The sequence below is a fragment of the Barbatula barbatula genome (genome assembly GCF_947034865.1).
Source record: "Barbatula barbatula genome assembly, chromosome: 7".
Lineage (NCBI taxonomy): Eukaryota > Metazoa > Chordata > Actinopteri > Cypriniformes > Nemacheilidae > Barbatula > Barbatula barbatula.
Genome location: NC_136770.1, coordinates 19,482,678 through 19,503,529, shown reverse-complemented (window position 1 = coordinate 19,503,529; position 20,852 = coordinate 19,482,678). Strand labels below are relative to the sequence as shown.

General features: G+C 37.7%; 1 protein-coding gene across 1 annotated transcript in view; it reads right to left on the bottom strand.

Moving 5' to 3' along the window:
- Window positions 1-20,852, bottom strand: part of srgap3 (SLIT-ROBO Rho GTPase activating protein 3) — a 65,262-nt gene that overhangs the window by 29,867 nt on the left and 14,543 nt on the right. The window contains exons 2-5 of the mRNA XM_079460710.1: window positions 18,908-19,085; window positions 11,470-11,632; window positions 9,031-9,093; window positions 1,560-1,745 (exon numbers count right to left, since the gene is read on the bottom strand). Coding sequence (XP_079316836.1) covers window positions 1,560-1,745; window positions 9,031-9,093; window positions 11,470-11,632; window positions 18,908-19,085 — 590 coding nt within the window. The remainder of the gene's footprint in view (window positions 1-1,559; window positions 1,746-9,030; window positions 9,094-11,469; window positions 11,633-18,907; window positions 19,086-20,852) is intronic.

Below are 20,852 nucleotides of genomic sequence, written 5' to 3'. Positions count from 1 at the left end.
AATATTCTGTATCATTTTAAATGTAGGTCCACATGATTGGATATCAAACAGGAATATAAGATTGATAGGATATTAGATATTATAGTTCATGAAGGTCACTAGGGCTGCCTGCTGGCGTATTAAGATCATGCAAGTCTCCAGAATCAGGTCATGCAGCAGAGACACACACAGAGCATCCATGACTATGGTGGTTATAAATAGTGTGAGGCTGAGCCACTTTCATGCCAACATCTCTACGCATTGCAGCCTGAAAACAGAGGAGGAGAGCAAGAGAGGGGGAGCTGGCTAGCTGGCAATTCATTCACGTGAAAAATCCTATGATAAAACAATTAATATATATTTATTTATACATATTTAGTACAGTGCTGCAGTCACCATGAACTGGCTTCCACTGTAGAGCTTTTTATGAATTAAGAAACCTGAAATGTTGAATCTGGTGTGTGTGAGTAAGCCTATCAGACTCATGGCTGTTTATAACCGTACATCAGGTTCATTCACACTTTACTGTGTGCATGACTTAAGGTTATCTGAGACGAGAACAACTATTCAGTGCTTTTTGAACTATGGCCACTTTAGGACCATTTTCCACCATTTATGTATTTTGACTCTGTGGCATTACATTTAAAACATTTTGGGAGTAAAGTGGCAGATTCCTTTATCTTGCTTAAGCTAATTTAAAGTGATGGTTTACCCCAAAATGTAAATGCGGTCATAATTTATTCACCCTCTCGTCATTTTAAACCTGTATGACTTTTTCTGTCATTTTTCTGCAGAACACAAAAGAAGATATTTTGAATCATTCGAACAGCAACGGCACTCATTCACTTGTTTCGCTTGTTTTGTGTCCATAAAATATTGAGCGGCTGCTGCCGCTGTTGGGTCACCAACTTTCTTATAAATATATTTTGTGTTCTGCAGAAGAAAGAAAGAGTAAATGATTATTTACTAAAATTATATTTTCATACTTTGTGCGTGATGCAAAAAATTGTAATGGAATATTGAGCACAACAAACCTAGTCTGCTCACAAATATTTATGTGAATTTTCTTGACTTTGTTTTCTTCAAAATACAGTAACTATCTTACCTTTCGTATGACATTGATATCAAGTACACTAGATTTTAATAAAAATATTGAGACGGTTGCTTCTTTTGACTCTATTCTTGTATACTTATATATATAGTGATGGATGTCTTAGATTTAGATTTATATATATATATATATATATATATGAGAGGCAAATCTGTTGGCAGAGCATATCAACACATTGTGGCACAAGAGCCCTTAACCAAATGCCCCCAGGCTCCTTTCAACAGTGTTAATGATGATGGAAATGAACTTCAACTTCAAAGTCATGAAGCGATATACTTCAGATGAGAGCCTGTCTGATCCTCCATTGTATACCCATACCATACACCATTTGAAATAACATTATCTTTGTCTTAAAGATTCTTAATCCTACATGAGAATGTAGGACGACTGATTCTAGACAGCAGTGGCTTTATTTTTAAAGAAAATATCATGGCATTATGAGCTTGGCAGCTCAGGAGAGCGTTCTCACCTTTTCCTTCATCTTCTCAATCTTTCTGACAGAGCTGCGGCGCTGGGGTCGGTCCTCGTGGCGCAGGAGGTTGACGTTGAGGTCTCCGGACTTGCTAAATTGCTTCTCCTCTTGCTTCTCAGCCTCCTTTAGCTTGCTCTCCGCGCTGATGCTCTCCGTGTGATACATGTGATACGTCTTCATCACCTGCAGGAGAGAAGGTGCACAGGATGATGAATAACACAAGTCAAGCTCGAGTTACCGCGACTCGTTCCATCGCATTCATTCAGGATCAGCATTCATAATAGAGATATGACTCTGATGAGATGGCTTAGTGAACGGCTCATTCAGAATGTGTTTGATTGTGTTCTGTCGCTGCACTGTTTAGCCCTCACCCACATCTTATTGGTTAAAAATAAATGGTGAACTAATCATCAAATATTGTGTAAACTGATAGGTTGGCATTTCATGCAGTTACATTGACCTTTTTAAGAACATTCATGCAAAACACTTTGTGACTTACAGTGCATTCAAGCACTGTAAGCACATGCATTGCCTGGGGGCTGTTTAATGTGTAAAAGGCATTAAAGTTAAAGTATTTCAAATATTTGAACATAAAAGATATGCTTAAACTGTAAACACATTTTGTTTCTTTTGTACATCTTGGAACCAAATCCTGAATTATAATGTTTCATATTTTAATTAAAAATGTAAATGATTCTCTGTGTTGCAGCAATAACCCAATGTTTCGCTTTAATGTCAAACAGCAAACGAATATGTTGAACAGAAATGTTGTTTTCACATGTGCAAGATAGTCGCTTCTTTGATCATGAAGAGGAAAAATCTCAATGAAATGATCTCCAAGAGTTGCATTCCAGGGCAGCTTTACAGTTCAACGTCAAAGAAGCTCAGTTGTATTCCCATCAGCACTACAGAAGCAGGCCACCTCATGAATATGCATGATAGTATAAACTTGGCACTAGAATTACCCATAATCCTCGTTTCCAATACAACTCCAAAGCTCCCATTCAGACTCATGAAGACACAGAGCACTGAACTAAGGTGGTGTTTACATTACCCCGTTGTCGTACAAAAACAGCATTTTTAAACAAAAACGATCCTCATTTTTACTGCCGTTTCCACATGCGTTTTAGAAAAAATCTGTGTTTACACTAAACTACCGAAAACGCATGTCACATGACCATTCAGACACACTGGGCATGCGGTCATAAATGTAAATAGTTGTAGTACAAATTTAACACGATGGCGAGGAGAAGCAAGAACGTCTTCGTCTGGATAACGTTAGATAAGGGAATCCATGTTATTAGGCTTATTTGATTTCATTCGGTGCCACGCAGACCGATCGACGGATGACATCGCAGTACTGAGTGAGCTATGTAAGAATACAGCCCTCGATTCTCTCTCGCCGCGTCGATCCATGTACTCAACGCTGCTCGAAGTTAAACAAGCCTTTTATTAACACGGTCCTTGTGAGGCTGGTCATTGATGCCTTGCGGTAGCGCAATGGCTCATTTGACAGAAGCTTAACGAATCAGGAAAGCAAACGCAATGATACAGATGACCGAATCAGTAAGCGAATGTGGGCAACCACGCCTGCGTAAAGTCTCAGTTTTTGTCAGTTTGCACAGAAACGCAACCCCGGAGTTTTCAAACTAAAACGGGGTCTGCAGGGTTTCCAAAAGTCTCAGTTTTGGGGGGTCGAAAACTCCAGAGCAGTGCATTTAAAATTTTGCATTTAAAATAAAGATGGGTTGTGATGACCGACTAGTCATCCAATAACCATTGGCCTAGTTTTTTATCGGTAGCTGGATTGGCCATCATTTATAAAACTCATGGTACATCTGTCTTAAACAGTTAACGGTATGGGTAAAAATCAATTTCCCTATGGAGAAAATAAATGGGATTTTATATTACGCAACCCGTCTGTTGCGCTCTATTGGAAATTTGTCAACACAGGAAAGAAAACTGCCCTCTTCATGCCTGTTTATGGCGACCATAAGACAGATTTGACTAGTTGTTCGGGGAACCCATTAACAATAGAATGGAGACAGACATGGGCAGTGAAACGGAGAACGAGAGTGAAATGAGAGAGGGACGGTTGCCCTGCTTTATTCTTATCCTCATAGCCTGCAGACGCCTGTCTGATGGTGTTTTCAATAAAATGCTTATTAAATCTGCCAGCCTGCAGGCGTCCACAGACCGCTCTTCAGGACCGACCCTGACACTAATGTGCATACAACTCAGCACTTTGACTATTACTTTACACACACAGATCATCACTTTATTACAAAGGTTGTTGAGTGCATCCGCAGGACATCTTGTTTGGCCAAATGGTTATTCTGTTATATACTACAATTTGTGAGCCTTTGTGGTCAATATTTTTTGCACAAAATATTGAAAATAATGAACAAAGACAATGCTGAAAAAATGAATCATACCAAACTATACAATTATCACATTTTAGGTTTTCGAATGTTAAGCAAATATTTAAACCGCATATTATGTTCCATCTTTTAGAAATATGAATTTTTTACAAATTCGATGGACGTGCACTGCGCCAACATTATTACTTTAGGTCTTTTTAACAATATTAATGTTATATCAAATTGAATTTACAATTTTATTGCCTCCAAAAAGGAAACATAAATGAGATTGAATATTAACAAATAAAAATATCACTGAATATTCTTTTACCCAGGATGCCAATTTAACTCATTTCAGACACAACATCTTGTTGGAAGTTTCTACGTAGACTTTTTTTTATATGAATCGCACACATCATTTATACACATTACATTATATATGTAAGACTCAAAGTATCCTTTTTCATTACAAATCAAATGTTTACTCACATGTGGCTGTGGGTACATGTCAGCCCTGTTCTTTAAAATAATAAAAGATCTTCTTATTACATAGAGAACAGCATCCGAACCCAAGGTCCCTAATATTTCCTCATAGAAAAAGCTGTATCCTAAAACCCATTAGGAAGAGGATGCAAAGTCTATTTCTCAGAGAAGCGCTGGCTGTGTCTTGCCTCAGGACATATCACCAGCCCTTTAACAAGGTCTGGTAAACATACACAGATGTGAGAGACATCTAACAGCTAACCAATGCCAGGACTGGTGTACTCTCCTGATTCACATGTAGTTGTTTAAACGACGTAGCTGTTATAAGGATGATTTAAAATCAGCGTTCTATGCTACATCAACGTCATAACATCTAAAATACTCAAAAATATCCTAATGGACATGAAGGTATATACATATATTAATGTCAGTTAGGTTTCCTTTATCACCATTTTATCATTTACAATCACATTCTTTGTATCCCTCATAATCTCTTCTCGCTTTTGGCACAAGAATACACTGTTCACAAAACCCACCATGAATGAAATTCATATCTGGCGAGTAAGAATATAGAGAAAAAACTACTACTCAGCACCTCCCAAGGCTGTCAAGCATCAACTCATAGCCCTAGAAGAGAACACAACACAGGCACATATTTACAAGCAGGTTTGATGGACATGCCTGGCAAACCTCCAGCAACACAATCTGACTTACAGACATGCTGAGGTGATATGACCCGAGCTTTGGAGAACAACGTAAGGGCAAGATTGACATTAGACACCGCAGGGAAAACTATTTAACACACTACTGTTCAAAAGTTTAGGGTCACTTGACTACTAAACGAAGTGTCTTAATGATCTTAGAAATGTATGGAGATAAAGGTTTGACATTGGTTAATGGGGAAAATATTATTGTGCCAACGTATTAATTTCTTTCATTAAAACCAAAAACCTTTAATGGAAAACTTGGGCCAAATAGTGAAGAAAAGTTCAGAATTGACAGGAAAGCCTTCAATATGGTTTAAAAAGTATCTCAGGGTGAGACAAATGTTAAGTAATTGGAGAATACATTTTTTTTCATTCATTTAGACTTTTGTTTTATATTGAATTGTTTCATTCAAAAAATTGTTTAAGTTACATTTGTGTTCAATAGTTTCAATGAGTTTGCTTTTGATTTAAAATGTGGAAAACTATTCATAAACAATGAGTTAAATACCATGGCCCGGTTTCACAGACAAGTCTTAGCCTAGCACCAAAGCCATAGCCAACCATAGCCAGGACTATTCCTTAGTTAATTTAGGCTATTTAAGTCGCTTTTATTAAAATACCATTGATAAAAACATTTTCTGATGTGCATCTTAAGACCAAACAAGTTCTTTTCAGTTAACACAGCTCAAAATTCCCTTTAGTCTGGGACTATTCTTAAGCCTCCTCTGTGAAACCGGGGCCATATCTTATGAACGGTACATAGAACAGAACATTAATTTTAGGGTGAACTGTCCCTTTAAATGAAGTTTCACCAGACGTCTTGCCAACATTTAAAAGAGAAAGTCCCCCTTTCAAATACACCAAACAACCAATATTCCAATGCAGTTTTGCTTTCATTAATCACAAGCAAAAACCGCTGAGCAGTCACACTCCACAAATGAAAAAACATTGCGGTTCTTTCAATAACAAAATTCATAGCCATACTTTGACTTCCTGTAGCTCTGAAATCATCAGATTCATCTGGATGAAAAATGCATTATTTTTGTATTCCTCATTAGGAAATCAAGGCCCATCTATCATACTAATACGCAAACATAACGGCACTGCACTGCAAATATTGCATTTTGTGCGTCGGGGCAGCAGAATCTTTACATTCATATTTCTCATTGCCCATTCAGAACACATAATGCTAAGCACAGGAAGGAGGCAGATGGATCAATACTTGAGGCTCTCAGCATCAATTTGTATTGTCTATAGTTCAAGAACAGCTGATCGTTGAACACTAATTCTTTTGGTTACTCCGAAATGTATGCTATTAAAAAGTCTATTTATTCCATTACTGGTTTCATAATACCAAGTTTACAAAGGCATACGTGGTCAACCAATATTTATGAATCAAAGTAGTCAAAGGCCAATAAAATGCTGATATTAATCCAAAAAAGAAGGCTTTGTGACTGAGCAATGCTAATCTCAGAATTGCCCATTAAAGTCTGCAGAATCCTTTTGGTCAATCTAGACCGATAGGTCTATACTAATAAAAATGATTTGCTTTGATTTTAGTTCAACTTAATGTGTTAACAAATAACCAGATGACTTCTACATGAAAAATACATAGCTTATAGTACACATTTCATTGTCTACTTAACCTAGAAACAACACACAAATAATTCCCGACCACAATGAGGCAGAACGTAATAACTTGTATCATTCTGCAGGGATCCAGTTTAGCGACAGAGCCTATTTGAGGGAAAGAGAGGAGAAAGCAAGGCTTGCAGAGAAAGGATAATGATCCTCTTCAGCGATACATTACATTGCCTGTTAGTAACCTTGAAACACATAAGCATCACAGAGGCAGAACTGAAACCGCATGTGTGTGTATTTATAGGAAGAAACAGTATCTGCCTGAATTATAAGCATTATGTCTTTGCTCGTAAGGATTTTGAGAAGGGTTCTAAGAATCTTTTACGGAAGGGGGAATAACTGTCACGTGCCCTACATGATTTATTACAATAGGATGAACATAAATTAATGATTTCTTTTTTGCCACCGTAACTTGCAGATGCAGTAAAACAATGACGGTAAATAAGGAGAAGTAGAGACCGGATGGCTGGGGAGCAGGACACTATTCAGGCAGTTGTCAAATAGCGCAAATGAGTGCTGACACAGGGCATACATTTCCAAACCATTCTTACTGTAAACACAACTAAAAACATTATCTTGATTTGTGTCAGATTTGCATCAAGGTCTTTTGGACCCCCCTGAGGAGAGAAACTTTGTTTTGGGTTCCCTCATAATACTGTAACATTTGCGAGAAGTGTTTTAATGTTTAAGGACTCAATCTAAAAAATATATTTTTACACAGAATGTTACAACTAACAAATGAAAATCAAGTAGCCGATGGGAAGCATTTTTCCTTTTCAAAACGAGCTAGTATAATATTTATAATCTATATTTTGTCTTCAAATGGTCTAAAGAAGCTGTCTATTAAGTGCAATAATGTACATTCAGCTTGTTATTATCACAAAACAACCCACTTTATCAACCTGCCGGGATAACAACAATCTGAATGTACATTATCACTTACATGTGGCTTTAATGATGAACATGGGTTCAACCAGTTCACCAATAGCAGAAGGGGGAAATGTTCATGAAACGTAAAAATAGTCATTATCTTTGCCATTCCACTTGGTGATACACAAGTGGTGTGGAAATGACACACGTCAGACCATTGAATCTGGGATTTGTTCCCTTCCAGAGATACTTTAAACGGATGAAGTATTTTGTTATGCCACCTGCATAAAGATGCTTGAGGACATCTGGAATGGGACAAGCAATAGAGATGTGTGACAAATTTATCTCTGATGCCCCGTCATCATGAGTGACAACATAAATCTCAGCCTGCTCTTCTGCAGATGGATTTCATCAAGGGCAAAGAACTTCAAGAAATACAAAGCCTTTTTGATTCAGAGAACTGTCAATAGATTTTACAATTGAAATACTACTAATAAAAACATTTTAAATTAAAATCATTTCTGTTGTTGTAATAGAGAGTATATGTAAGCAATGTGAAACATATGTACTGTTGTAAAGGAAGCTTAGAAATAGACATTGTTTGATTGTATCATCTAGCAGATAGACCAGATACAGTATCATGTAAACTGATCAAGTTGCAATCTGATCTCAGGAAGAGGTTTAAAAAGCACACAAGAAACACACATCCGTAAAAAAGAGGATTGTTTAGGCCACATGCTTAAACTTTACTCCTTTCAGACTGAAATACACACAAAGTGCCAAATGTGTTTGGTTTGGCACTACTGTAATATCACTGTCAGCAAATGAACTCTCTCATAGCTGCGAGAAGTTCAGCAGTAATGTAACAGACGTATATCCATTATATAGAGGCACATTCAGATGTAAATGAAATGTGCCGGATGCCAAAATATGAACACTCCTTTTCCATTACTACCACCACTAAATATTTACTATTTACTATGATAGTTCACCAGAAAACTAAAATTCTGTCATCATTTACTTCATTTACACAAACCTTTATGACTTTCTTTTTTCCGCAGAACACAAAAGAAGATATTTTTAAGGAAAGTTGGTAACCGAACTGCACTGGACCCCGTTCACTTCTGGACACAAAACCAATGCATGTGAACTATCCCTTTAATTAGTTTTTTCCATCCATTCATATTAACCTAATTAATGCAACGGCGTCTTTCTTCCCAATCCTGTCGCACAGCCAAAATGTTTTTGTTTCTGGCCAGTGTCTGTGTTACCATGGTGCAATGTTAGGACATAGCGGGTGAAAGCTCCATTCAGAGAGAGAGAAAAATACAGAAAGAAAGAGAGAGAGAGAGAGAGAGAGAGAGAGAGAGAGAGAGAGAGAGAAAGATTGGGAGACATAATACTCACAGTGTACAGTTCATTCGTCACCTTCACTAGCTCCTCGTGCATCTGAATCCCAATTTCTTTACTCTGCAATAGAAAGGGAAAGGGTTACGAATATCAGCAAAAGTCAAAACTAAGTGACAGGTCCAATTTGGTCTACATGGTAAAATGTACAATAGTCTTTCATTTTCAATATTAGAGAATACTGAATACTAACTATACAATTAAGATAAGCAGAAACTAAGTCAAATCTAAGAGAATTAGAAACATTTTACATCTCCTCCCACACACCCCAGCTACTCCTGCATGTGTGTGTGTGAACGAGCGGCCGTGTGACCTAAAAGCGAGATAATGTTCTGCATTTAACTTTAAAGTAGGTGAGACAATCTGGTAGAAACAGGAGGACTGAAACTCCAGGGAAGCTAGAAATCATTCACTGCAGGCACAAGTTGTTTCATTAGTCACAAACCAGTCAGACCGGCCCAGATTGACCCTGAAAAATGTCTGCTGAGGAAACAAAGTAAAACTTTAACACCTACAGGTTTAACGGGTTCAAGAATCCTCAATCTTCGCTTCTGTTATCACACAAGGATGCATGAATAAACCAAGATGGTGCGATTTACATTTTGAGATTTGAGAATAAATACTTACTGTATTCATTTCACATTTTATATGTCAGAGTTGATGTTGATCCCAATGTTGACTCGAACATAATTTATACATACAGCAATTGACTGTATTTTAAGGAAACGGCTAGAATCAGTATAATAAACCACATCTAATCCATCTTGTGAGGAAGACATTTCTGTAACCTATTGCACAGAAGTTGCTCTTTCAAAGCTTTGGACCCACTGGAAGAAATAAAAATGAGGAATACAGAGCTGGAAAGGATAAGCCAGATTGTTTTGTCATGGAAGTGTTTCAATTCCAAATCAAATCTCAATATTAACTGCAGGCTTTTGTATGTTGGCAAACCTGAGCACAGTATGAGGCATCAATGAGACCTTCAATGAAACTCCTCAAAAGACAAAAAAAGAGAAATTAAGAGATATGTGATTTGGGCTGACAGGTACACATTTGAAGCACTTGTTTGACAGCTCAAATTAAGCATTCATATAATCCTGTCATGCCCAGAACGACCAGGAAACAAGCTTTAATAGCTACAGTACCGCTGGCAATGCTTGAATAGTGCACATTGCCTAGATTTGATTATGGCGGCGTAGAAAAGACACCGTTGCTACACTTAGGCTACATCAGGCTATCTGATACACTTTATATCATGTTAGTGTACAGGTGTCAATACAGATATTCAGACTAATCTTTATTAATCAGAAAAACTATTCACTAGCGTGATACACTATTAAACTGACAAAAGCTTTGCGAAGGTCTGTTAAACTCTGCTGTATACAAATTATTTTATTAAACGACTTATTTTCGCACATGCCGTCTGTTTAGACAATGTAAAAATGATGTTTCCTCTGCGCATCTGTTCTATTGCAACGGTCTCTATAAATCTTCATGACCAAACTAAACCTGTCACATCACAAAAACTCAAATGTTGATTCATTTTTAGCTGCGGGCTGAGATGGGCGACCTCGATTAGACTGCAAGCAATTAACGGTTTCCTAGGATGCACTGGGTGTGTTCTACTGGTTTGTCGTCAGCCCACCGAAGCGTTTTCCTACTGTATGAATGGCTGCTGGAAACAGAGGGCCTCACCTACAGGAAAAGCACCCAGGTGTAAACACGCTAGTAGTGTTTGGATTAGACCACAGGAATCTGGGCTATGTGTTGACAACGTGCCAATTCATATAGCCTAAACCCCATAAGGCACACTACTGAGAAAACTGCCAGTGGTGGCACTCCTCGCCGCAATATGACTTTGACTCCAAAAGGGATGTGCATAAATTGGGTGTAGCCTCGCTGTGAAACAGCGTGTGTTTAGGCATGCCCATTCATTTTGGCGCATACCAGCTTGTATTCCCAGTCTGCAGACATTGAAAATGAAAGGCCTGGAATTTCAATACGCCAGAGTTTGCTGTGCAAGACAAATGTCTGCCCGGAAAACGTAAGCAAATGTATGAGGTCAACTGGCAGAGTAAAAAAATACATGGTGATTTTTGAACAGGGGTAGGTGTATAGGTCTCCCACATTTGGGTAAGATCTGTGCTTTCCCACTGCAAAAATATACACTTTAGTGTAACCTTTTTTACTGTGGATTTTAGTGCATTTGTAGGCTACATGTGCCCCTGAAAGTTAATAAAATACCCATAAGCGAGCTTAAACATATGCATTCAAAACAGTCTTAAGTCGATTTCACATCGATCTGACAAACGGCGACAAACTTGTTCATCCAACAGCCAACTAAGAATGCAAGCCAATTTGATAGTTTGCATTTGTCGGATCAATGTGAATTAGCCTTTAAAGAAATGGTAGCAAACATAGATGTCAGAAGGTACAAACCTTTTTGAAGAGCCGGATGACATCATCGCTGATCTGAGCCAGGCGAACGATGACGTTGTTGATGTAGATGTCATTAAGTGTGGCATGATCTCTGCTCTCTCTTCGAGTCTGGTTCAGTACCAGATACCAGCAGTTTACTGACGAGAGAAGGTGCTGTTCTTTCCTACAGAAACAGACAATAAAAAAATCCTTAAATACAGTTGCAAGTTTGTTTAATGCTTGTTTGCACCTTAAGCCTACAATTCACCTACATGATGCTTAAGACTTGAACACTAATTAAAATAATGTCTTTGAGAGGAAGATCAGCCAATATATTTAATCCATTTAGCTTTTAGGACCTTAAACAATACCTATTTAATACCTATAGCAGTCTTTTAAAGGTCCAGTGAATTTAATTTAGCGGCATCTAGGACCAAAGAAAATAGATCGAAATAGCTCATTTATTGTCAAGTTAATAAAAACAACGCTTCATTATGTAAGGTAGTTATACGCCTCTAAAGACATAGTTATGTATATTATATTGCATTTCTGTCAATAGATCCTCTACAAAGCTACACATTGTACCTTTAAAATACATATTGAAATAAATTCTTGTGAGATTGTGTCGACACAGTACATACATATAATATATACTTCTTACTGTAATACATTAGATTGAAAGTCAATTGACTTTGCTCAAAGCCTTCCAGTTTAAAATGTGAAACTACAGCAGGCAAGCTTAGAATAAACATAACATTGTTGTCCGTTAGCATATTGCTATCCTCATAGTTATTGCTTTTGGTGTAAACAGACCTTAAGTCTTATCTTCTTAACCAATCAACAAGCTGAAGTAGTCGGAGTGGAAAAAATTAAGTAGAACGTATTGAAACAGGAGAGAGAGATAGCAGGTTTGGGATGGATGACATGAGGAGCAAAAGCAATTACTTCAGAGAGGGTGCGGATTGGGGAGAGAACATCAAAGTGTGGCCTCTTGCGAGACTTAGTGAAATGCTAATCGCTGCTAATGAGGAACGTATATCTCTCTGCTCCATGTGGTGAGCGATATTAGCCCTGTGATCTGCCCTCGAGTAGGGATAAACAGTAAACAAAGACGAGTGTGCTAACCGGCACCCTATTAATGATGTTCTTTGGGTTATGACAAGCTTACCAGAACAGTCTACATGGTTTTGGTCATATTATGGTGCATATTTCTTAGTGTCTGCCACAGAAATCACAATTCTTTATGTTGGTACGTCCCTAAACCACACAGCTGTGGATACATGATCAAATTAAACGACAATTTCATATGACTTGCAAAACACAAAGGGCAACCCAGTTTAAACAGCCAAACTCGCACAAAAAGTAGAGCCCTTTAAAGATAAAGTTTATTATCAGATGATTTGGATTGAATTTATGGGAGAGGAAGAAATTTAAGGAAGAGAAAGAGAGGGCAATACAATGTGAACACAAAATAAGAATGTGTCCATTCAGAGCTGAAAAGGTGTTGGTTGAAAGCACCTCAATCCTGTGGGAAATTACGTCAGTTTTTTGGTCCATCTTTTGAAACAAGTTATTGTAGTATTTGGCCAGAGGCTAGATCTACAGCTGATTGAAATAACCCCATTTCACCCAGAACATTTTCTCCTCCTTTTCTTCTTTGTCATTTGCAATTTTTTCAAATTCAGAGAAGAGATCAAAAGCACCGCTCCAATCACGGCCCAAGAAAAGGGATGGGATATCGTATGATTTATAATCATTTTCCTCCATTCCTTTTCTTAATGTTCACGGTCTAAAATCCATTGAAAGGGGCAAAAGATGATCTCTCACAACTGAATCGAATTTCAATCCCTTGGAAATAATCTGTGGTGCTCATATGAACTGTTGTTTTTAGGATGCATGTACTGTAGATACACATGATGATACACATAATAAATTGGGCAGTTCCAATTTATTACTTTACAAAATTATTTGTAGTTTAATTATGTTTGTAGTTTTTTGGAGGATCTGTTGACAGAAATGTTGTTTCTTTTTTCACGCCTTGATCAATATATAATACACATGACTATGTCTTAAGAGGTGTATGAAGACCTTAACGCCACATAATGAAGCATTATGTTTTTATTACCTTAGAATGAGCAGTTTCTATCAACATACACCTCTACAGGGTGCGTTATATCTTTCGGAAACATGTCAACATCTTAGTTCTGTGTCAGCCACTGTAGTGCTTTGAAAAGGAGGGATGGAGTGAGCCATTGGTTAAAATTTGCAACCTGACAGCTAAATGCAGCTAAATGTTATACAGTGGACCTTTGAGTACAATGTACATTGGTAGATACAGTATAGGACACTCTTTAAATGTTTAGACCTCAATGTTGCAGATCTGTGCACCTCCACAGTAACTCTGACCACACATTCCGTATCCTTGCATAAAATCAATACAAAACATTACTTTGCAGATGGAAAGCCCTTTCAGCTTCTAAATATATAGGCAGCTGTCTTGACATGACAGGAGCCTTGGGCTTGCCACAACACACCTTGCCGTTATTGTTTGTGACAGGAGAGACAGGCTTCTGGATTGTAGTGATATCCTTTTTGCGGACCACTTTAGACCCCGCTTCTGGCACAATAGCAATATTTTAATACTTTTCTTATCGCATTGTGAATTTAAACATCACAACTTTGATACATCCCCCAGAAATATCTTCTTAAATAAAGTTCATCAGATTTGGGTTCAAATGGGCGCAGTCTGGAGATTTTTTTAAGAACTCTTTTTAAAGTTTTTTTTTAAGAAATTCCCTTCACACTTTGCTTAGGTATGCCAATACAAACCAATAAACACAAACATACACCCACCCCAACTACCTACCACAATATTCACTCAAAAAAGCACTGCCTGTTTTAGTGCCAAGCTCAGTATAGCTTTATCAAAGGGCTTTTAATCCAGTCTGTAGTGGCTTGCTCAAGCTTATCTCCTGACGGAAACGCAAGGAAAGAAATCACATGCCAAATCCAAGAATCGTAGAGAGAAAAAAGTTGACACACACTCCCCGTTTCAGACACATTTCCGCCTTTTAAACAAACTTCAAAATGCCACAATGGCCATTTGAACATCTTTCAACTAACCCCCAATCCTTCAACTAACTGACAACACACCCAACCATCAAACACACAAAATAAGGCCAATGTATGATTGCTTCCAGCTGTAGCCCCCATGACAGCAAGTATAAGAGTACCTTTCGTGTGGGGAATGGTAGGGTAAAGATAAGATCAAAAGCAAGTCTGACATCATTAAGGAACCGTTAGTTGACCCCAAAATTACAATTCAGTCATCATTAACTTTATCACCTTCATGACATTGCATACTAGTTTGATTCTTACTTCGGTGGAACGCAAAAGGAGAAAAGGAGAAAGGCTCTTATAAAAACAATGAATAAAAAAGAACCACAAATGCATATGACTTATTCATATGAGGATTGTCGAACGACTTGAGGGTGAGTAATTCATGACAGAATTTTAATTTGATAACGGAGTTCCCCGAAAATGATATAACAATCAGTAAACGATGACTGATTTGTAATTTCGGAGTAAACTATTCCATAAATCTCATGGTCACACAAACAGGAGACTGAAAAATGCTAACATACAGAACAAAGAATATATACATGGCAGGTTTGGAACAACTTGAGTGTGAGTAAATGAAGACAGGATTTTTATTTTGGGTTGAACTATCCCTTTAACCACAGGCTGCGGTACAGCATGTCAAACTAGCACTGAACCTTTATTTTGCACTGAGGTTTATTGTCCGAGAGATCCACGTTCCTAACATGCACAAGCCCAAGAGCTCTGGCAAGCTGTCTGAGAGGAATGGCGGAGAGGGAATGGAGGCCAGAGGTGGAAGGCAGGTGCTGCCGTGCGAGGAACGGATTGCTGCAGGAACGTGCTGCAGGACTACTTGATTTCGGGCTTGTGTCCAGCAGGCTGCAGCAAATCTAGCCTGCATGCGGCCACATCTAAACCGATCCCAAAATCATTTGCATCTTTCTAACGCTACTCAAAATGTCACCAGTTTTCCACAGGGTCTCTTTCTCCGCAAATTAGAATTTAGATTTAATTGCATTCATATTCATGATATAATTTACAATATGTACACGTAAAAATGAAAAACAATAACAATTCAATATGCAAATAGATGAATGATAGCATGGTTAAAAAAACTATTCTGGCAGATTGTAGGCAATGCTTTGCCCCATAGGCCATTGTATAAAAATGTCACAGTTAAAGATCATGAATTATGGAATATGTATTGCACTTTGATGCAGGAGGTTTAACAAACAGCTTATACTGATTCAAATGCACTCTACATTTATGCTGGTTATATAAATGAATACCCTCATATATACATAAAGTCCCCTTTTATTTGAATTAAACGGATAAATAAATAAAAAAATATATATTTTCTGTCCAATCCAATTAACAAAACGTGGCCACGAGTTTAAATTCCTTTCTATCTGTCTGCCTGCAAAAAATGCAGAAGCCCCACCGCTCATTCATGTATAGCGCCTATGTAACCTATGGATGTTTGAATGTAAAGAGACAGTGCAGAGCTGCAGAGCGAGTTGGATTAGTATTCAGACAGTCTCTGCAGCAACGCGCATCAAATGAGACCGCAGTAACAAACATGCAGGCCGAGGAATGAGGCTAGATAACCACAGGAAACAAGGTGAAAGTAAAGCAGAGTGTGCAAACACATACACACACAGGGTAAAGCTCAGCGTGGGCGATAAGGCTGCTTTGTGGAGATAGCAAATGGTATTTAATGACTTAAGGAACAGAAAAATGGCCATAAATGACACTATTGTAGACAAACTCTTATCTCCTCTAGACATGTTATGGTCTGTGCAGAGGCACATAAGCTTTGGTGATATGGGTTTGTTTAATGCACGGATTTATTTTTAAATCTTCAATAGATATTTATACTATCTATTGTTATAATTTACTACACAGGTGAAGTTTAGCCCTTTAGCAAATCTTGCAAAACCTGCAAGTCTAGAATGTCTATGAATGGAAACGTTAGAGGAGAAAAAAACATTAACGCATTTGGTTGTCGTGAGGTGGTACAGATGTCACTTCCTGGAGAATTATGTCATAAGCGAAGAGGCAATGGTAATGCAAGAACATGCCACTGACCAAAAACATGGGTAAGGGAACATAAAATATATACATTGAATGCAATACAACTTACTATGAATAAAATTGTCCCTCAAATACAGAAGACTTGACCAGACCAGAACAAAATAGAAAGGGAAACAGTTTGAATGCTTTACTTTTTCCTTTACTTAATTGAACTTTAATTATTTCTTTCTTTTGTTATGTGCCTTTTCTTTTCATGTAAATCTATCAAGTGACAAAAAAGGAGAATTAGAATTTTTTTTATATTACAGTATAAAAATGTTGGCTTGCAAAACCAGCATATTAATATATATATAAAGATAGATAATAATTTCCTGTATGTATTTGTTTTAACTTTATGTGTGCACGCACATGTGTTTGTTTCCTGGCATTAGTCAGCTTAGCCTGTGGTGAGTCTAGCGTCAGCAAAACTAGAACTCAAAAGCTGACAAATGTAAAACAAATGGAAAAAAGAAGAAGCAAAAACAAAGACGCTGAAAAGAACCACAGAACCACCATAGTAAACAACGACAGAAAATGGTAAGACCAGATGCAGGGTCAGAGAAGCAGGAGACATTGGCACTGGCATGTCTCATTGTTATCTGCAGTAATGCAGTCACTGATGCAGAGAGACTGGCCCTCAGGAGCAGACACCCCCCTTCTACCAGCTGCTATTACTTAAACCCCACCAAGCCTCTTCCAGCATACGTGATATATAATTATGATACAACATGTGCACAGTATAAGCTCAGCAACGTGCTCTTTTACACAAACTTCATCTTAAAACATCTGCTAATTTTATGTATTTCTTTTTAAACTGATACTGTATGTGTTTTTCAGTCTCATTCTGAGAAGAGGAATAAATAGCCTTGTTAGCAGACGTTTTACTGCAGACTCTGAATGTATTATTGTCTTTAGCCATTATGACAGAAACACCCTCATACGGTTCCCATTCTAAGCCAAATGTCAAATTCCCTAAGATTTTCCATGACTTTAAATGAATGAAAGTTTGTATTTTTTTAGCCAAAGCTCTTGAAATGTAAATAAAGTTAAACTACAGGTGACTGCATTTGATTTAAAGTGATTTCCAGGTGACAACCGGGAAGGGAATACAATGGCGCTGAAGATAACCATAACAATAACGATAAGCAAAAAAATCCGTGATATTCCGTGATTTCAACAAAAAAATGTATAAATTCCATAACATTGAGTGTCTGGAATAGACCTTTTAAATTCCATGATATTCCAGAAACTCAATGACCCATGGGAACCCTGTGAAAAGTGAATTGTGATTGGTTTCAGAGGAATTAGGTTAAACCGAGAATCTTGGAGGAACACAAAACAAAGCAAACTTACTTGAGGAAACAATGAATTCAAATAAGCCTTTAATTAAAAATACAAGGCAAAGGTAACTAATGCCTATAGGCGTGTGACAACTTTCTAAAAGTCGATGGAAAAAAGCTAGTGAGAATCAATCCTTGTGTCTAGGACGACAGCGTGAAGCAGAAGGAGAAATTTCCCGGAAGCTATTTCTGCTCTGATAAAAAGAGGCAATCGTAAAACCGACTGAGAAGTTAAAATAAAGGAACAACATGCCCGAAATTGAAAAATCTGTCACTGTTTCCTCACCCCAAGTCACTTTTACGTGTTTAATGTGCTAATTGGATTCACCTTCAAAATTGAAAAGAAAATATATACCATTTGATTCCAGCATATGCAAGAACAATTTTGTCGGTGACAATTTTTTTTATTAGGCAGCGCATAACTCATGATGTCACTACCTTTATGATGTTACATGGTATTTAGTCGTGATTGGAGTTTGACAGCCACTGGTCACTATGCACTGCATTGAAAAAGAGTATCATGTCTACTTAAAGGGACCGTTCACCCACAAATTCTGTCTTCATTTACTCACCTTAAGATTGTTCCAAACCTGCATAAAAATCTTTGTTCTGCTAAACACAAAGAAGGATATTTGGAAGAATGTCAGTAACCAAACAGAGCTGATCCCCCATTGACTCCAATTGTATTTATTTCCCCAACAATGACAGTTACTGAGGGATGAGATCTGTTTGGTTGCTGACATTCTTCCAAATATCTTCCTTTGTGAACAAAGAAATGTATACAGGTTTGAAGCAATCTAAGGGGCAGTAACATTGACAGAATAAAATTTTTGGAGTGAACTATCCCTTTAAAAAACAAAATGACAACATTATTTTTAGGTGAACCGTTCCTTAAAGGATATACACGCTCGGATAAATATAAACAGATACACATCAATCGGTCTTACCTCGGGCCGCGGATCTTTGAGGAAAACCTCTCTGCTAGTTTCTCCAGACTGCGTGAATACTCCAGCTGAATCTCTGCCTTGCGGCGGAAAAACTCCTGTAGGTCCTGCAGCAGCTGGATGCGAGCCTCCGACTGTTGCTCCAGACACTTGAACTGCTCCACCAGCTGATTACGGATTTCTGGGTAACAAAGCAAACAAACACATCAATCTGACTCGGCACAATTCTCAACATCTGCATTTGAGAAATGAGAATGAAAAAAGCAGGTTTGTATTACAAGCAAAACTTATTACAGAATTATACTTCTGGTAACAATTGAAATACGGTTATTTTATGATTAAATCTTTTACAGGAAACAAGACAAAATTTTTATTTTCTGCAGTGTGCTCTCTGCAAGATACTGAAATTCTCCCCACAATATCAAAGCACAGCTGCCGTAAGAGTAACCTTTACACGGGAGGGAAATATCAATACAGTCTTAGCTTTGACCTATGCTAGCCATATGTTTTTTCCAATCTGTGCGTGTCAGCTAAAATAGGAGATGCATTAAGTCTGGGATTTACTGGTACTTTTGAAGACCAGGTATTTTCAGATACTTGATTTTACAAGCAAATTCTATATATTTTAATAGCTGACAATGAGGTCTTCAATTAACCTTGTTAAATGAAATTAACAATTTTCTGTTTTGCAATAAATCCTGTTCAATAATTATGCATTTACAAAGTAAAACAATTTATCCTTAGATCAAAATTCTGTCATTATTTATTCACTCATGTTGTTCAAACCCTGCATATCACGCATATGTGAAACACAAAACAAGATATTTCAAGAAATGTCTCAGTAATTTTGTGTCGATACAATGGAACTCAATGGGGTCCAACATGGTTGCCAACTTTAAAATATCTTCTTTTGTGTTCTGCAAAATAACTAATGGTTAGAGAGTCGGACTCGTGATCCTCAGGGCCGGCGGGTGACGACTGAGGTGCCCTTGAGCAAGGCACCTTACCCCTACTTGTTCCCCGGGCGCTGCAGTGATAGCTGCCCACTGCTCCGGGTGTACGTGTGTTCAGGACTTGCTGTGTGTGTTCACTACTCCCTTGATGGTTTAAATGCAGAGGTCACATTTCGGTTAGGGGTCACCATAACTGACAAATAGGTCACTTTCAAAAGAAAGTCATACAGGTTTATAAGGTTTATAGTGACATGAGGGTGATTCACTTATGAAAGAATTTCAATGTTTGCGTTTCATTTTTGGTGTTTTGTGCTATCCCTTTAGTTAAAAACAACTTTATCCCTCGGTAAAATTGCTAAAAAAAATGTATTCAAAGCACATTCTTCATTTTATAGCATCACTCGATACTCAAAGAAACAACGATGTAGAAGTAAAGCCTTTTTTACAGAAAGATAATTGATTTTGGTGTGGGAAATATTAAAGGTTTCCTGCCATAAACGTGATATGTTCTTCGGGTGTCAAAAGAGAGCAAAACAAGAAGGAAAAGCGAAAATGATACCAGCATGATAGCAAAATACATTTAAAGAAAGTCAGGTCCTTGGGCAACCTGTTTTCACAGTGTTTAAGCAAATCTTCTTTCATGTTTCTTTGCCTGGCCCGGGGGGGGCTGCTAGAATTTTTAAGTTTAATTTAATTAACAGTGCATATAGGAATTTCTAGTCCGTTTAATATTTGACCTGTGTTTCTCTCTCCTTATCTTGGGTGCGTGGTTCTAGGTGATGGCCCCTGTGCGTGTGTCTGTGTGTGTTGGTGCGTGTGCGGGTTGTCTGGAGTGTTTTGTGTGTGTCTGAATCTGTGTGTCTGTGTCGGTCTTCTTTGTTTTCACCTCATTTGTTTTGACTTTCATAACCTTATATGTTTTGCTTATAGTCAATATGTTTTCTTGTACAGCTGCTTTGTAACAATGAAAATTGTAGAAAGCGCTACACAAATAA